Source organism: Mustelus asterias, chromosome 23, assembly GCF_964213995.1.
Source record: "Mustelus asterias chromosome 23, sMusAst1.hap1.1, whole genome shotgun sequence".
Lineage (NCBI taxonomy): Eukaryota > Metazoa > Chordata > Chondrichthyes > Carcharhiniformes > Triakidae > Mustelus > Mustelus asterias.
Genome location: NC_135823.1, coordinates 44,305,815 through 44,324,220, shown reverse-complemented (window position 1 = coordinate 44,324,220; position 18,406 = coordinate 44,305,815). Strand labels below are relative to the sequence as shown.

The 18,406-nt window shown below is 45.1% G+C and overlaps 1 protein-coding gene across 2 annotated transcripts in view; it reads right to left on the bottom strand.

Moving 5' to 3' along the window:
• abat (4-aminobutyrate aminotransferase) overlaps window positions 1–18,406 on the bottom strand; it is a 136,466-nt gene that overhangs the window by 62,269 nt on the left and 55,791 nt on the right. For both annotated transcript variants that reach the window (XM_078240394.1, XM_078240395.1), the window contains exon 4: window positions 5,180–5,297. In XM_078240394.1, coding sequence (XP_078096520.1) covers window positions 5,180–5,297 — 118 coding nt within the window. The remainder of the gene's footprint in view (window positions 1–5,179; window positions 5,298–18,406) is intronic.

Sequence of the window (18,406 nt, the reverse complement as noted above, 5' to 3'; positions counted from 1 at the left end):
TAGTGGTTAGCACTGCTGCCTCACAGCGCCAGAGACCTGGGTTCAATTCCAGCCTCCTGTCTGTGTAGAGTTTGCATGTTCTCCTGTATCTTTGCGGGTTTCTTCCAGGTGCTCCAGTTTCCTTCCACACTCCAAAGATGTGCGGGTTAGGTTGATTAGACATACTAAATTGTCCCTTAGTTTTAGGGGGAATTAGCAGGGTAAATATGTGGGGTTATGGGGGTAGGGCCTGGGTGGGATTGTGGTCGGTGCCGACTCAATGGACCAAATGGCCTCCTTCTGCACTGTAGTGATTCTCTGATTCTATAATCTATAATCTAAATGCTGACAGTGCAAATTGAAATATACAACAGCTTACCACCTATCACTAGGCCTGTTCCATCTTGGAGCTGAAGACATGCTATTTAATTTTGTGCCACAGGTCTAACAATGGTGTATCAAAGCTCTGTTTTCCTCTCTGCAGCCCAGCATAATGTTAGTCACTGATCTCTCTGTGTTTTGTACGGTTGCAGTGGACACTGTGATCTCTCATTGAGTCACCATTCCTATTGCTGCTGTCCACTCTTTCACTGGCGTCTTTCTCTGTTTAACATTCCACCAAGAAGGATCCATTATACCCTGAATACTGAAGTAATTCCCTGCTGATTGAAATGACATAACAAACAGGAAGTGTCACTCTAAAGGATTCAGACAGCCTGAATTCTGGAAGAACGCTGTAGCTGCCAGTAACTATCCTGCCATTTGCAGATTTCTTTTTAAAAAGTGCATTGATTTAATAGCCTTGAATCTTATGCTCCCCTCAAGTCCACATGTACACAAGCTAACAGAGGATTTACTTAAGTTCCTGACAATAATTAAATGCAGGAATTCAAGCTGATATGCCCCCACTTTCAGCATAGTGGTGTTGCAGTCAATGTTTGCCTCCTGTGGAAGCAGCTGAGATCAGCTGACAGACCATTGACCAGGGACCAATGCTGGGATCCTGGCTCAATAACATGTCACACTTTGCATTTACCCATTGGACCACGGTGGGGCGATACACATACGCCAGAATTCTACCGCCCCACCCGCACGGGAATCGGAGTGGGCGAGGGGCAGGCAATGGGAAGGTCCGTTGACCTCGGGCGGGATTTTCCGGTCTCGGGTCAAGCGAAGCCATAAAATCCCACCCGTACAGTTTGTTTTAAAAACTGGTGACAAGGAGCCAGTGATTGGTTAACCTGACCTGGGACTATATACTGTGGCACAATGGTGAGCACAATGCTGCCTCACAGCACCAGGGACCTGGGTTCAATTCCGGTCTTGCGTCACAGTCTGTGTGGAGCTTGCTCGTTCTCCCTGTGTCGGCGTGGGTTTCCTCCGGGTGCTCCAATTTCCTCCCACAATCCAAAGATGTGCAGGTTAGGTGGATCGGCCATGCTAAATTGCCCCTTAGTGTCAGGGGGATAAGCAAGGTAAATACATGGGTTACGGGATAGGGCCTGGGTGGGATAGTTGTTGGCGTAGGATCGATGGGCCGAATGGCCTCCTTTTGCATTGTAGGGATTCTATGATTCTATGATATGCATACAGTTCTTTTAAAAACAAGGGACAGGGTGACAGTGTTTGGTCAATGTGCTCTCATCCCTTGTATGCTGCTTACTTATTGCAATGAAACATTCCAGATGAGAAATGGAAATCCTGACTGAACTAAAATGAGCAAATTATGCAAACAATAATGTTTTACACTCTCAGAGCGAACCTCTGGTTCTGTCACCTCATGCTCCATCGTTCTTTGTCCCAGACTGCAAACAAACAGTAACAACTTACACCTATAAAGCACTCCTAATGTAATGAAACATCCCGAGGTGCTTCAGCAGAGCATCGTGAAACAATGTATGACACTGAGCCGCAAAAAAGAGATATCAGTCAGATAGCCAAAAGCTTGGTCAAAGGGGTAGATTTTAGGGAGCTTCTTAAAGAGGGAACCCAGGTCGGGAGGTGGAGAAGTGTAGGGAGGGCATTCCAGTGATTGGGGTCTAGGCAGCTGAAGGCACAGCCACCAGTTGTGGACCTGGGGTTGCTCAAGAGGCCAGAAATAGAGGAGCCTAGATATCTCAGATGGTTGTTGGGCTGGAGGAGATTACAGAGCAAGGGTGTCATGGGCTGATGGAAGGATCTGACAACAAGGTTGGGAATTTCAAAATCAAATCACTGTATGGGCGGCACGGTAGCACAGTGGTTAGCACTGCTGCTTCACAGCTCCAGGGTCCCGGGTTCGATTCCCGGCTCGGGTCACTGTCTGTGTGGAGTTTGCACATTCTCCTCGTGTCTGCGTGGGTTTACTCCGGGTGCTCCGGTTTCCTCCCACAGTCCAAAGATGTGCGGGTTAGGTTGATTGGCCAGGTTAAAAATTGCCCCTTAGAGTCCTGGGATGCGTAGGTTAGAGGGATTAGTGGGTAAATATGTGGGGGTAGGGCCTGGGTGGGATTGTGGTCGGTGCAGACTCGATGGGCCGAATGGCCTCCTTCTGCACTGTAGGGTTTCTATGATTTCTATGTTCAGTCCACAATCGATTTTTTTTCACTGTTTATATTCCTCAAATCATTGGGATCGAACAATCAAACTTAATTTGTCATCCTGGAGAAAAGAGATTCTTATTTTTAGCTTGATCCAAATGTCCGCTTCATGTAGTGAAAGGTTGATTACAATTTAATTTTGTTTTTAAAGGAATTCCACCAGATGCATCAGGTAATGATGCTCACTCTGCATTTTCCTACATTTCCTTCAATACATGGCAACAAATATACCAGACAACCGTGAGCTAGATATAAAATATGTTGAGTCAAAGTTAGTGTACAGGATCTGAGTTCCCAGATCAAAAAAAATATCCGTGGATTTTTCAACCAGTCTGCTTCTAATTATAGAAACCAGAAACCATAGAATCGCTACAGTGCAGAAGGAGACCATTCGGCCCATCGAGTCTGCGCCGACAACAATTCCACCCAGGCCCTATCCCCACAAACCCTCTAAATCCCTCTAACCTATGCATCCTGGGACACTAAGGGGCAATTTAGCATGGCCAATCAACCTAACCCGCACATCTTTGGACTGTGGGAGGAAACCGGAGCACCCGGAGGAAACCCACGCAGACACAGGGAGAACGTGCAAACTCTGCACAGACAGTGACTCAAGCTGGGAATCGAATCCAGGTCCCTGGAGCTGTGAGGCAGCAACGCTAACCACTGCACCATCGTGCCGCCCTTAAATCTGCTGGCAGTCTAGTACAATGGTGAATCATGCCACCCTTGATCAAACCATGCTTCCTTTCTGTATTCTAAGAGGATTCCACTCATCAATGCATTGTATAAAGTATATTCTGTAACACTGCAGTGAGCTATCCCTCATGCCATACTCAATTTGACCATGTAACGAGACATTCTTGAAATGGTCTCTGTTTTGAAGGAAAGGAGATGGTGATGGCATTTGTAATATTAAAGATTTGTATTCAATGGCTGAACTGAATGAGCTGTTTGCAGAAGAATGCCAGATTGGATATTACTGATGCTTTTCGGATAGTCACAGTTTGATGTTGTCGATTAGGTTGGCGGAACATAAATTAAACAAACGAGCCCTTATGTAATGCAGAATCTGGACAATGTAATTCAGTGTCTCAATTCCTTTGATGTATAGCAGGTTAATGCTCCCTGACTCTCACATACACTGTGGAATATTGAATCGAAAAAGAGATTTTCTTCCCAGAAGGTGAACAGGAATTAGAAAAAAAATCCATTCATATTTAACTTATTCAAAAAGAAGATTTTGAGCGGTTTTTAACCAAGCGCTCAGAAGATTGGAAAGAAAAGGACGTTTAGACTTTTCACCTACTCAAGAGTGGGTTTTGGAGAAGGACCTATTTTGGATCTGCTGCGGGTGTGTAGAATAGGCTGCCAACAGATTGTCTGGTCAATTTATCATTGCTGTTTGTGGGACCCTTACATCTACAAGATGGCACCATGTTTTCCTGTATTGTAATGGTGACTATGAGTGGCATGGTCCCGCTGGGAACAGCAATTGTGGTGGGATAAACTGTTTACATTTTGTCATAAAACTCTCATTAAATTTTGTAAATATTTTAGGAGGTTGTATCACATTGACTTTCCACACCATTAACCATTGTGGGATATTTACCAGTTCAGCGCTTATTATAAAAAGATGTGATTGTTTCTTTTTGCTCCTTTAGCATTGGAAATTACAAAACCAACCAAGTTAGAAACAAAGGTTATAATCTGCTGGGGTGAGAAAGGGAGGGTTGTAGCGTGCTCCCACCTGTTGTTACAGACATTCAGCAATGTCCAGTGTGAGTCTAACAGTTGAGCTCGTGGTCTCTGGTCGGTGGAGGGCAGGAGGTCTCACAGCAAGAGTGGCAAAGAAAACTCCTCACCGGTAATACCTCTCTGCCCATCAACTATATTTTGTATTGTGACTGCTCGTGTGGCATCCTGCTTGCTAGGGGAGAGATCACCTGCACAAAGACTGCAGAGATACGGAAGTGACCAATGCTCTATGTGAAAATCAAGAGGACAGCTCCATTTTAATTTTAATTTTAAGTGCACGCAAGATTTAGCTGAGCCAACAAATATAGTAAGAAGTTTAACAACACCAGGTTAAAGTCCAACAGGTTTATTTGTTTACCCCAGTCCAACGCCGGCATCTCCAACAAATATAACCATGGTGCGGTATGGAGAGGAAGAACAAAGCAATGGAAAGGGAATGCTAAACCCCTCGCTTCCAGGGCCCTGTGATGCAGTATGGCTGTCTTCTATATCACTATAACTATAATCTTCACGCTGATTTTAATAATGCTCAATGAGGTGCAGTATGTGGTTAATCTGAAAATCTCCAGCATAGCCGTGATTGGGAAGTTCGTGTCCAATAGCCAGAGGGCAATCCAAGAGGATCGGCAACCCTCACCTAGAGTGATGTTTAAAAGATGCGAGGAGAGTATGTGGAAATTTCAACAACTGATATTGGTAAATCATAGATTTAGTTCCCTGGTAAGAGATAAGCAACGTTGTACATTAATAAATCTCCACAAACAATAATGTTTTGAGGAAAGATGGATAGCCAAGAACTGTCAGGTTTTTAAAAAAACTCTTTGAGGAAAAGTAGCTCCTCGTAAATCATTCCCAGTCCTTACCAATAGGGATGGAAGAGATCTGTGTGTAGAGATCGAGCATTCTGTTGCCATCAACATCCACCAAGTAGTTACCCCGGCTCTCCTCATAGTCACAGAAGAAGTTCACTGCATCTATGTTCTGAGAGAAAAATAATGGGAAAACAACATTTAATTGCAGTTATAGAGTAATATATTTCTACAAATGGTGAAAGTGCTGTTCAGTGATTGTGATTTAGTGCAGCACCCACAACAATATTGATGTTATATTATAATATTATATTACAATATTAATGCCTCAAAATATGGACATCAGCAGACAACAAAAATGCTCTAACGAAATATTTCAGAAGTGTGTAGAGATACAGCACATTATATAAAATATGTGATAGTGTTTCAGGGCAGAATTGTTAACTCCAGCCTTTGGCCCTTTGTTCATGAAGATGTTTTTGCAACAACTGATTTGATCATCCTCACCGTGCCCTGCAGTGTGTCGTCCCCATTAAAATCATTACCCTCCCTCAGCCCTGGCCAAGCCCCCTGTGTGGCCCTCACTTCCACTCCCATGAGTTTGAAGGAAGGCAGACTTGGATGGAAATAATGAACAATCGATTTACCCATTCAAACCCGGCTGGACCATGTGCAGGTCCTGCTCTCATCTGGGAAAACCTACTGTTCCATTCCATTCTAGGATGCAAAGGTAACCAGCATCATCCCATCCAACCCCAGACACCCCCACTAACCCCACCTCCCACTACACCCCTGCCCCCCCAAATCCCCACTGCCCCACCCCAGTTCTCCCATCCCCACATCCCAAACATGCTCTCCCATCTCCCTACTCCCCCACCAGCTTGTGTTCTATACTCCAACCCACCTTTTTAAACTCTTCCCTCCATGTCCCTTTCAGCCCATTTCCAACAAGTGTCAAGATGGACATCTTTGCCTTTAAGCTTGCCATCATCCAATCAGCTAAATCTGCCACTTTCCTTCCCTGCCTGGCCCACTAAGTCCATTAAGCTCCACCCCCCAGAACCCTGCTCCCCACCCACCACCACCCCCCCCCAGAACCCTGCTCCCCCCCCCCGCAGAACCCTGCTCCCCACCCCCCCCGAACCCTGCTCCCCCCCCCCCCCCCAGAACCCTGCTCCTCCCCCCCCCCCCCCCCCCAACAGGCCTGAACTTGTATCTGCCTTTCGTTTCTCACCTATCTCCCCTCATACCTTCTCTGAGCTCATCCAATCCATGAGACCCATCTCTTGCTCCCTCCACCGGTAGGACGGTTAATGGGGGGGAATGATATACCCCCACTTCCCCTCAACTATTCCAGGTTAAGCAAAGTCTTGATTTTAAAATTCCCATCCTTGATTTCAAATCCCTCCATGGCTTCGTCCCCAACTGTCTCTGTAACCTCCGCCAGCCCAACCCTTGGAGACTTCCGAGCTCCTCTAACTTGGGCCTCTTGACCGTCCCAAATTTTAATCGTTGCACCATCATAGAAATCATAGAAACCCTACAGTGCAGAAGGAGGCCATTCGGCCCATCGAGTCTGCACCGACCACAATCCCACCCAGGCCCTACCCCCACATATTTACCCGCTAATCCCTCTAACCTACACATCTCAGGACTCTAAGGGACAATTTTTAACCTGGCCAATCAACCTAACCCGCACATCTTTGGACTGTGGGAGGAAACCATGTGTGACTGTGACCCCAGATGCCTGGGCCATATGCTCCAGAACTCCCTCCCTAAACATCTTTGCCTCTCTGCTTTGCTTTATCCATGAATACACTCCTACCTCTTTGACCAAGCTACTGGTCATTTGCGCTCATGTCTCCTTATCTGGTTGGCTGTTATATTTCGGTTGCTAATGCCCCTGTGAAGAGACTGTATAAAAGAAGCTGTCATTGTTATTACTGATGTGAGTTTTCACCTCTGTCTGTGAGAGACGGACTGCAGCCTGAATGATAATTATTCATTTCTCGGGAGAGTTTAGGTTCACTTACTCAATATTTAAACATTGAGTGAGTTTAGTGAGCATTTTGATGAGAATCATAGAATCCCCACAGTGCCGAAGGACGCCATTTGGCCCATCAAACCTGCATCGACAATAATCCCACCCAGACCCTATCTGCCTAATCCCACATATTTATCCTGCTACCCCCTGACACTAAGGGGCAATTTAGCATGGCCAATCAACCTAACCTGCGCATCTTTGGACTGTGGGAGGAAACCGGAGCACCCAGAGAAACCCACGTGGACATGGGGAGAATGTGCAAACTCCACACAGACAGCCACCCGAGGCCGGAATTGAACCCGGGTCCCTGGCGGTGCAAGGCAGCATTGCTAACCACTGTGAAAGGGGAGCTGAAGATGCTTATCAGCCTGGGCAGAACACAATTACTCAAAATCAATCTTCAAATGTTCAGGTGTGAGGAGTTTTTAAACTAACTACTAACCTTCACAAATAGAAATGCGTTTCACACGCTCTGTGGGATTCTTAGATTCCGTAGGTTAAGAATCATAGAATCATAGATCCTACAGTGCAGAAAGAAGCCATTCGGCCCATCGAGTCTGCACCAACCACAATCCCACCCAGGCCCTATCCACATATCCACCCACTAATCCCTCTAACCTATGCATCCCGGGACACTAAGGGGCAATTTAGAATGGCCAATCAACCTAGCCCGCACATCTTTAGACTGTGGGAGGAAACCCACGCAGACACAGGGAGAATGTGCAAACTCCACACAGACAGCGACCCCGAGCTGGGATTCGAACCCAGGTCCCTGGAGCTGTGAAGCAGCAGTGCTAACCACTGTGCTACCGTGCCGCCCAGGACCAAGGACCAAGGACTTTAGGCAGGTTTGAATTTATTGGAATTGTTGATCTACATTGCTATCTGATGTTGCATTATGGTCACGGTTGATGGGGTGCTTACTTTCAGAATTAGTTAAAGGATTCCAAAATATCCATGCCAAAAAAATAAAAAATCTGTAAGCAAATCATGACTTCTGTTCCCTCACTGCAAGCTTTCTCTTACGTATGGGAGAGTGTGAATATCATATGAATGATCCATTTGAAGGGCTTGGATGCTCAGTGCACTCATGGAATGAGATAATGGCAACAGTACCATGACACACCATCAGTTTACGCTGTTGCTCTGGGTAGTAGTGTACTACAGCGGGGAGCACAGTGAGAATCTACCATGAATATTCTCTGTTCTGCCTCATTAACACAACACGAGTCCTCTTGGCAGCATTCAACTTCACTTCTTCAAAGTAGACTGTAGTGATGGAGGATACAAATTAGGTGTTCTAGGGGTGCTCAGGCAGTCCCTCTCATATTGCACTTATAGGAATGTGGCGGTTTGCGTTGTGCAGAATACATCGCGGACGGCCTTAACAAGCTCAGCATGGGACTTCCACTCCTCAGTGGAAGGTCATCATGCCCTCGAGAGCTGCCAATCTGATTGACAGGTAGCTCTTGCAGTCCCAGCAATGCCAGAACTCAGCAGACACATGAAGAAGACCCATGGACCGCAGTCTGGGAATTTTGGGCGGAGAGGGATCAGTCACCCTCGGAAGCCTAGGGAGGGGTTGGAGAGGGCGGTGAGAGGGATCATACTTTGGAGGTCGGGGAGAGGCAGAAAGTGGGCAGTGGGATGGTTAACATCTTAAGTGGGGGGCGGGGGGTAAGTTGAAAGGAATCATCTATCCTGTCAAGCCTCTCGGAATCTTATATGTTTCAAGAAGACCACCTCTCATTCTTTTAAACTCCAATGAGTATAGGATTAAAATGCTCAACCTTTTGTGACGTTAGTGTACCTTTAAGAATTTTTTTAAAAATCATGTTCTCTGCAGCTATAACAGCTTCAGGTTTTTTCATTGCTGCTGGGTTGTCTGGAGTATTCCTTTTATTGCTGTTTCAATGGCTTAAATGGGGTTTTGGTTATTTTTACTCTGGGCCTCAGCTACTTTCTGGGATTTGTTTCATGACCCTGCATTGTTTGGGGGAAGACTGGTTGGCAGATCAAATGACAGAAGCTCTTTCATTTTCAGTTATGAGCTGCTGTTTCTCTTAGAAAGGGGGTGGACATCAGACTGAAAACAGTGTTTCTTTCTCTCTCTCCCTGGCATTGGAAATTCTGCTGGCTAGCTGGAAGCAAGGCTTTTTACCTTCCTGGAGTGGAAAATAAAATCTGCTGTTGGCGGTTGCCTTGCCTAGAGCCTCTTTCTCTCTTTCCCAGTTGCTTTGGGAAACTGTTCTGATTCCAAGCTCGACTGTGTGTGCATCAAGAGAATTGCAGCATTCAACCACAGAACTAAGTCCCAGCATCATGAAAGCATTTGTATTTTCTATGCTAAACATGTGGTAAGGGTTTTGTAGAGGGAGGTTTGTTTGATTGGAGCATTGCCTATATTCATTAAGGGTTATACAATATCATGGTTGTTTTTTTTTGTTTGTAATTGCTAAAAGTTCTTGCTCATTTTCCTTTTATACATGTTAACTGTATTCTTAAAATAAACTTTGTTTGATAAAAGCTCCCTAGTGGGTCATTTGAATCATACCTGAAGTGAAACATCTCATGCTCACCTTAGCCAAATTCAAAGTGTAAAACCTACGATCCAGGCGGACTTCATAAAACACTCTGGAGTTTTTTTTACCTGAATTATAACACCTTCCTCATAAGACAAGCCTACTTTTATACTTCAGCAATAAAGGTCAACATTCCATTTGCCTTTCTAATTAGTTGGATGATTAGTTGCCTTTTGAATTGACTTTTGGATGGATCCAAGTTGATATGGAACAATGGCTTTGTGGTGGTTTTTCTGTTGGCATTGTGGTCACGAGGATTCTGTGATGGTTCGTCACAGAGGGAAGCTAAGGAATGGGACTGTTGGTAAATGAAGAACTGGGGTTGCCTTCACCAGCATCACAGTCAGATGAGTTGATGAAGAGCAGTCCGACCAGAAAGAGACTGTGTAAGTTGCCTCCTCCTCTTTACTCACTGTACAGCTGGTAGCAAGCGCTGTGCCCTCATGATGACACTGTTGTGCAGTATACAACAGACCGCAGTGAATCTTGAGACACACTCTGGTGAGCACTACAGGGCTCCTCGAGAGTAGCCCATGCAGCAGAAGCAGTTTTTAAGCATTCCAAAAGTCCAATGTAAAATCACAGACCTGAAACAATCAACTGAATTTTCCCATCCCGCCTGGATGGGAATCATAGTGGGCGGGATACGGACCATGCAAAAGTCCGTTGACCTCAGATGGAAATTTCCAGTATTGGGGCGAGCGCGGCTGGGAAATCCCACCCATTAACTCAGTTTCTCCCTCCATATAGACAGCCAGAAATGTTGAATACTTCTAATATTTCCTATTTTTATTACAAATTTCCAGAATTCACAGCCTTTTGCTTTAGTTAGATAGAATGAAATATATCCCGCTCCCTATGCAAACAAAGTCTTAGTGATCTCGCCTATGTAACAGCGAACAGTGGCTTGGGAGGTGTTGCAAACATTGCCTGCTCTAGTCCGGAAAGAGCCTAGTGCTTAAAGGTTCATGATCAGGGTGATCTTCACAGTGGCTGGCTGTCCTTGCCCTGCTGTGAGGCAGCCATCCTGGCTGCAACAGCTGGCAGATTTTGTTAAACATCTCCCTAGTGAAGCAGAGATTTCTGTCACATTTCCTCTCGCTGAGTTGAATGGCATAATTGCCCCCTGAAAACCATGAGTGGGTATGGAGTCCTGCCAAAAGCCCTTCTCCTTCTCCTCCCTCTTCGAGCAGCTTGCCTTCCTTTGTGTCGCCTCTGCCTGTTCTCCCTGTCCTGCTGCAGACCATGGACAACACCAACTACTGCACCCAGGCATGGGAGCAAGTGGCCTGAGCTCAGGACTAAGATCTTCTGCACAGGCCACAACATTCCCTGTGGATTTCAGTATTTTTAACGATCAGTACGACCACCAGACAGTTCTAGAAACTCAACAGGAGTTGTAGAAATCAGTAAGCAGCTTACCTGATGCTTTCTAAGCTATGGCTGGTGGGAGGTTGGAAACTGTTGCTGAGTGAAAGGTCAGCTGTGCAAGACTGAGAGGCCATTAGCTGGAGGAGACAGGCCAAAAACCAAAATTACATACTGACTGGCATCCTGGTCTGCCTACTTGGGGAGGCGATGGCCTAGTGGTATTATCACAAGACTATTAATCCAGAAACTCAGCGAATGTTCTGGGGACCCGGGTTCGAATCATGGCAGATGGTGGAATTTGAATTCAATAAAAATATCTGGATTTACGAATCTACAGATGGCCATGAAACCATTATCGATTGTCGGAAAAACCCATCTGGTTCACTAATGTCCTTTAGGGAAGGAAATCTGCCGTCCTTACCTGGTCTGGCCTACATGTGACTCCAGAGCCACAGCAATGTGGTTGACTCTTGACTGTCCTTGGGCAACTAGGGAGGCGCAATAAATGCTGGCCAGCCAGGAACATCCATGTCCCATGAATGACTAAATTAAAACCCTGCATACATTGGACATGCACTTGCTAATGTCGGCAAACACCCGTACCAAAATGGCTTTAGTGTGGCCAAGACCAGAAGAGTGCATAGGTCCATGAGTGTATCATGGGTGTTATTTGGGACCTCAACTGGCACCCTTATAACAGATTCACAGTAAGGTTAGTTCGCACATCAGCCTATTGCAAGGATAGAATTGATTCATTGCTTAAAAAAAAGTGATCCAAATTTTCCAGCCATTCTCGCTGGTGGGATCTTCCAGCCCTGCCGATGCCGATCCCCTGTCGTGCATTCCCCAATGGCAGAGGGTATGAATAACAGGAAAACCTGTTGACAGCGGTGGGACCAGAAGACTGGAAGTGGGCAAAAATCCCGCCTACTCTGCTTGAGAAGGCAAGAACGTTTCTGAATCACCTTTTCCAAATCATTTCCAAGATTTCCTGCTGCAGTAATGGGGGAATGCACCCAAATATGGTCAGGCATATTGTATCATTGTTTAAATGACAGAAATACATCCTCTGACAGACTTTCCTTTGTTTTCTCTTCAGTAGTACTTGACGCAGGAATGGCAATTTATGCCGAGCATCCATAGTTGACCAAAAAACTCAAAAGCATAGTCAATCATTGCAGAAAGGTTGTTTGCTTGCACTTTGGGATTTTCAATAGGCAGCAGAGAGATTGCTAGTCACACTGTAATCTGGTAGACAGGCCCTAGAGGCCTGTCACAGTCACTCTCCATTTGATCTCCAAGTGGAAATCAGGCGGTCAGCTTGTCTAAAAATTCAAATGAAAATGACCACAGAAAAGCAATTTGTTTCAGTTTCATCCTTGCTGGCCAGACCCTAACATTCTCCCAGCAGAAAACCCAAATCTAAAATCTCCAGCTAGTGAACATCACATTAATCTAAAACATAAGCTGATTGAGGGAAATAACTAACTCTCCTGCCAAGTAGTTTTTAAAGTATTTCTTTTAAAATACCTAGGTATAATGATGCATGTGACAGCAACACAAAGGATCTTTATTAATAAGGAAAAACTGTACAGGGGCCTGCAGCCGCACCCCCCCCCCCCCCCCCCCCACCACCCTGCCGCCTATCCCAGTCCCAACATGTTCCTCTCCGTATCTTCAGACTGTCTTCTGCGTTAGAGAGGACTCCACCTCCTGGGGTGATTACCCACTCTTGGTCCCAAATGGTCCCTCAAGCCAGGCGGCCCTCTTTCTGCTGTGTTATCCTTAAACGGACAGTCACCACATCCCTCCCCCTTTAATCGTTTTATCCAATCTTCAATAACCAAGTTATTCAGCCCCAAATCTAGTCTTTGAAGGGTTTTTCTGTTCCTTGTAGAACTGTGTAATTCTGTAGTCGGACATGCTTCCACCAGGTCGACATTAACAGGAACTGCAAATGACCGGCACCTCTGCTGACACAAGACAGTTCTCTGCTACTTGCTTCTACAGAGACATCAGTTATGTCTATAACAGGTACTTTGGTGCTTGCAGGTTCAAACATTTTTCTTGATGGCGCATTGATGAGACCATGAGACCTGTCTGCCCAAACATGAACACTTTTATTGGTAGGCTTTAACTATGTACATTTCCAAATACGGTCTTGCATGGAGCTCTTCCAAACAGGCTCACTGCTTTTCCATTCACGATTTGTTCTGTCATGGAATCTCAGTTCTTCCTCTGTGTAAATTGCCGTCAATTTCAATGTTTTTACCTCTCCAGCTAATTTCTCATTGTCAAGCTTCCTTTCTTCAAGCTCTTATTCTCCTGATTCAATTCTTCACCGGATTTGTTCTTCTTTTCTAGTTGCTTTTTCACGGAGTTCAGCTTATTCTCCACTGTGTCATTCAATTCTCCTTCTTCTTAACTTTAGTTCGTCAATTTTTTTTGCTGCTCCTTTTTTAAGTTTGCTGTCAGTCATTCCATCTTGTTGTTTCAACGTCTCCCCTAGAGATTTAATTATTTTTGCTGATTCCTCTTTATGTTCAATTGTTAGGTTGATTGGCCATGCTAAATTACCCCTTAGTGTCGGAGGGATTAGCAGGGTAAATATATGGGGTTGTGGGGATAGGGCCTGGTGGTCAGTGCAAGCTCGATGGGCCTAATGGCCTCCTTCTGCACTGTAGATTCTATGATTCGATGTTCCTGGTTTCTTTAGAAGTCTTTAATTTTTATGTTTCCTCTGAGTTGAATCCATCATGTTCTTACCGGGCATATTCACTTCACAAATGGAGTCTTCAGTTCTATTTGTCTTTTTGGCTTCACTGTTGGTCGGGTTTGTCTCCAACAAAGTGTTCTGCAATTTTCTTGTTGCTCTTCATTTGGTCATTTACCTTTCAGTGTTTGTCTTCCAGGGTCTTCCGTTGCCTCTTCACTGAGGTCTTTGCAGCTTACGCATCTTTTTTGAGAATTGCCCACCATCTGGGGCCTGTCTGTTTCACCCTCTTCATTTCCCCCCACACTCTGGGACAGCTCCTAGACTTCCCTGGGTATTTGTTCCTTTTTACTTTCAGTACTGCTCTCTGTGCTCTTCTTTTTGAAAAAAAAAACCTGCAGCAACTCCCTGTCTTTCTCCTTTACTTAAGTTCCACTTATTTTGAAATCAAAGTCACAGTTTTTGCTTCTAAGCGCTATTTTCTCTTTTTTTTTCTATATACTTCTATAACCTTCGGACTGTAACGGCCACTCCACGCTCGCTCTGTGTCTGTCCCTCAGGGTCTGGCAATCTCTCAACATCTCACTGGGTTTATTCACCCAAAAACAGGCATTTGGGTGAGTATCTTTTTTTCTTCAGGCTTCAGTTAAAACTGGATACTCACAGGTTGGCTGTGTCATCGTAATCCATTTTATCCTTGTCGCCAATGTAATGATGCCTCGACAGACTTCGTCAACAACACAAGGGTATTTATTAACAAGGTAAAACTGTACAGAGACCAGCAGCCCACTAGCTGCCCTGGAACAGCCCACTGGCTGCCCAGTCCCTACATGCCTACTATATGGGTGGGATTCTCTGGTCATTCATGTCGGCAGGATTCTCTGGTCCCGCTGTAGTGAATGGAGATTTAGCTGAGCGCAATACTCTCAATCCTTCCTGGCAGCAGCAGCGGGGCGTGAATGGCTGGAGAATTCCAGCCCATGTCTTCAGACTGTATGCTGCCTAAGAGAGAACTCCACCCCCTGAGGTGATTACTCACCAATCTCAGTCTCAATTGGTCCCTCAAGCCAGGTGACCCTCTTCTGCTCTGTTGGCCTTAAAGGGACAATCACACACGAGGTGAATTGATTTTTTTAAAAACAAAGTTATTTTTCTATAGTGTTTAAGCAGGTGAAATCAAACTAAAATAAAGTACAGCATGGTGCTTCAGCTGAACAGTCAGAGATAACTTCCGGTCAGCAGTGGCTTTGATTTTTATTTCCCTCAATGGTGCTTCCACTAGTTCTTCAGCTCCCCTGTAACAATTAGTTTTTAATTGAACTCAGTAAATATCATTCCACAATGTGCCCTCTTTACCTCTGCTCCATTCTTCAAACGGCTGGGCATCTCTCTTCATTCTGCAGTCAGTCGGCCCATTTGCCACCACTTCAGCTCACAGGCAGACCTTTGTGTCTTGGTGCCAAAGTTGCAACTTCCCCTCTGCTTCTTTCGCCTACTTGTTCTGGTCCTCAACTGGTCCTTAGTAGGTCTACCGCCCAAATATGCCCTACGTTTAGATATATGAATAGTCAGGGAATTGATGGACTACGTAGAGGCAAAAGCTCTTAAGGGAGACGATGGCCTAGTGGTATTATCGTTAGACTCTTAATCCAGAAACTCAGCTAATGTTCCAGGGACCTGGGTTCAAATCCCACAACAGCAGATGGTGGAATTTGAATTTGATAAAAAAATATCTGGAATTAAGAACCTACTGATGACCATGAAACCATTGACAAAAATTGGACAAACTCATCTGCTTCACTCGTCCTTTAGGGAAGGAAATCTGCCGTCCTTACCTGGTCTGACCTACATGTGACTCCAGAGTCACAGCAATGCGGTTGACTCTCAAATGTCCTCCAAGGGCAACTAGGGATGGACAATAAATGTTGGCCAGCCAGCTACACCCATGTCCCATGAATGAATAAAAAAAAGTTTAGAATGGTGTAATGTGTCAGCACAGGCTTGGTGGGCTGAAGGGTCTGTTCCTGTGCTGTACTATTTTTTGTTCTCTTTGTTGTGGTGCTGCCCCGTTCCTCACCCTGCCTCTGCTCCATTCTGCTGCTTGTGCATTTTTAGTCCTCGTCCTTCCCTCTATCTCTTTGCCCCTTCCCCCAGGTCCTCCCCATATCCATGCCTCTTTCACCTTCAGCCATTTTTTGTATTTCCGCTCTTTCCTCCGGCCTGTATTCTATCACCCAGACTTCCTCCACACTATTCCTCTTTTCTAGCTCTGGCTTGGTAGTTGGGGAAGTAAAGACTATGCTATGTTGGGTTTGAGAGATCGACATGGGGCAGAGAATGCAAGATAATGAAGATGACCAAAGTATTCCCATCCAGAAAAAAAGAGCAATTGTATCAGTAATACTTCAGAATGGGATTGTATCTGTGTACAAACAACTGCAATATTTTAGAACATAGAACATGGAACATAGAAAAGCTACAGCACAAACAGGCCCTTCGGCCCACAAGTTGCGCCGAACAATTTCCTTACCTTCTAGGCTCATCTATAACCCTCTATCTTACTAACCTCCATGAACCTATCCAAAAGTCTCTTAAAAGACTCAATCGAATCCACTTCCACCAGCACTACCGGCAGCCGATTGCACGCACCCACCACCCTCTGAGTCAAAAACATACCCCTAACATCTCCTCTATACCTACAGCCCAGCATCCTAAATCTGTGGTCTCTCGTGACAACCATTTCAGCCCTGGGTAAAAGCCAATACCTCTCAACATCTTATACACCTCTGTCAGGTCACCTCTCGTCCTTCGCCTCTCCAAGGAGAAAAGACCTAGCTCTCTCAACCTATCCTCATAAGGCATACCACTTAATCCTGGCAACATCCTCGTAAATCTCCTCTGTACCGTTCTATGGCTTCCACATCCTTTCTGTAATGAGGCAACCAGAACTGGGCACAGTACTCCAGGTGGGGTCTGACCAGGGTCCTATACAGCTGCAGCATTATCTCCCGATTTCTAAACTCAATTCCTCTATTGATGAAGGCCAGTAATCCATACGCCTTCTTAACCACAGCCTCTACCTGCGACGCCGCTTTGAGCGTCCTATGAACCCGGACCCCAAGATCCCTCTGTTCTTCCACGCTGCCAAGCGTCTTACCCTTAATATTATATTCTTCCATCCTATTCGACCTGCCAAAATGGACCACCACACACTTATCTGGGTTGAAGTCCATTTGCCACTTCTCCGCCCAGTCTTGCATCTTATCTATGTCTCGTTGCAATTGCTGACATCCCTCTATACTATCCACAACACCTTTGTGTCATCAGCAAACTTGCCAACCCATCCTTCCACTTCCTCAGCCAGGTCATTTATAAAAATCACAAAGAGCAAAGGTCCCAGAGCAGATCCCTGGGGCACCCCACTGGTGACCGACCTCCACTCTGAAAAAGACCCATCTACAACCACTCTTCTGGCTGAACATTTTGTTCAGAATTGATGATCCCAAAGCAGGGGCCCAAACAGGTAAAGGAAATCTGTAAAGCATTGTGAACAGAGACAAGTCAAGGTAAGAGATTGATATTTTAAGTGCGAATGACTTGACTGTGCCGTTATATCTATCTGTTTACAGGCCAGTCTCATCTTTCAGACCAAGATCTTTTATTAAATTGAGCAAACGTGTCATGCCCTAGAACACGATATACCAACTGGATTCAAAAAAATATAAGAATTGAAGCATGTACTATGTGACAGAGTGGCTTGGTTTCCTCATTACATTGTTTTACTGTAAAAAAACAGGGACAAAGCAAGAGGCTGAGATCACTCATCTCCCTCTGTACGACAAACCCACCACAAACGTCTCCAATTTACAGAAGTGCCTATTAGTGCGAGTTCTTACCACCCAGTCTTTTTATTTTACGTTCCAAATAATCAGATACTTTAGTCCGATAGATTTTATTAACTTAAAATATGGAGCTCACCAAAATTTGAGCAGCGCTGTTGCTTCATTCTGATGTACTGCCAACTTCTGACGAACAAAGGCACCTTTGTATGATTTAACTATGCCTTTAGAAATCTTTTTTCATAATGAGAACTGGGATTTAATGAGGATTGAGCTCTGATCTTTATGTAACAATCAACTAATTGAATCACAAGTCTCATAGCTCGGTACATTTCGCTTTGTGAAAAACCAAAGTGGAAGCTGCGGAATTCCATCACTGCCTCTGTAACTGGAGATCTTTCTCATGGCACTCTGCTAACCATCCTGCTAGGTTAGAACATTCTCTTTGCAAAATGTCCTTCCTGGTCCCTTTAAAAACCATCAAATCCAATGGCCTGGTAAATCTGACCAGTTCCCAATCTAATAATAAATAAATCGATTCAGTAAGAGGTCTTACAACATCAGGTTAAAGTCCAACAGGTTTATTTGGAATCACGAGCATTAAGTGATGAAGGAGCAGCGCTCCGAAAGCTCATGATTCCAAATAAACCTGTTGGACTTAAACCTGGTGTTGTGAGACCTCTTACTGTGCCCACCCCAGTCCAACGCCGGCATCTCCACATCATGATAAAT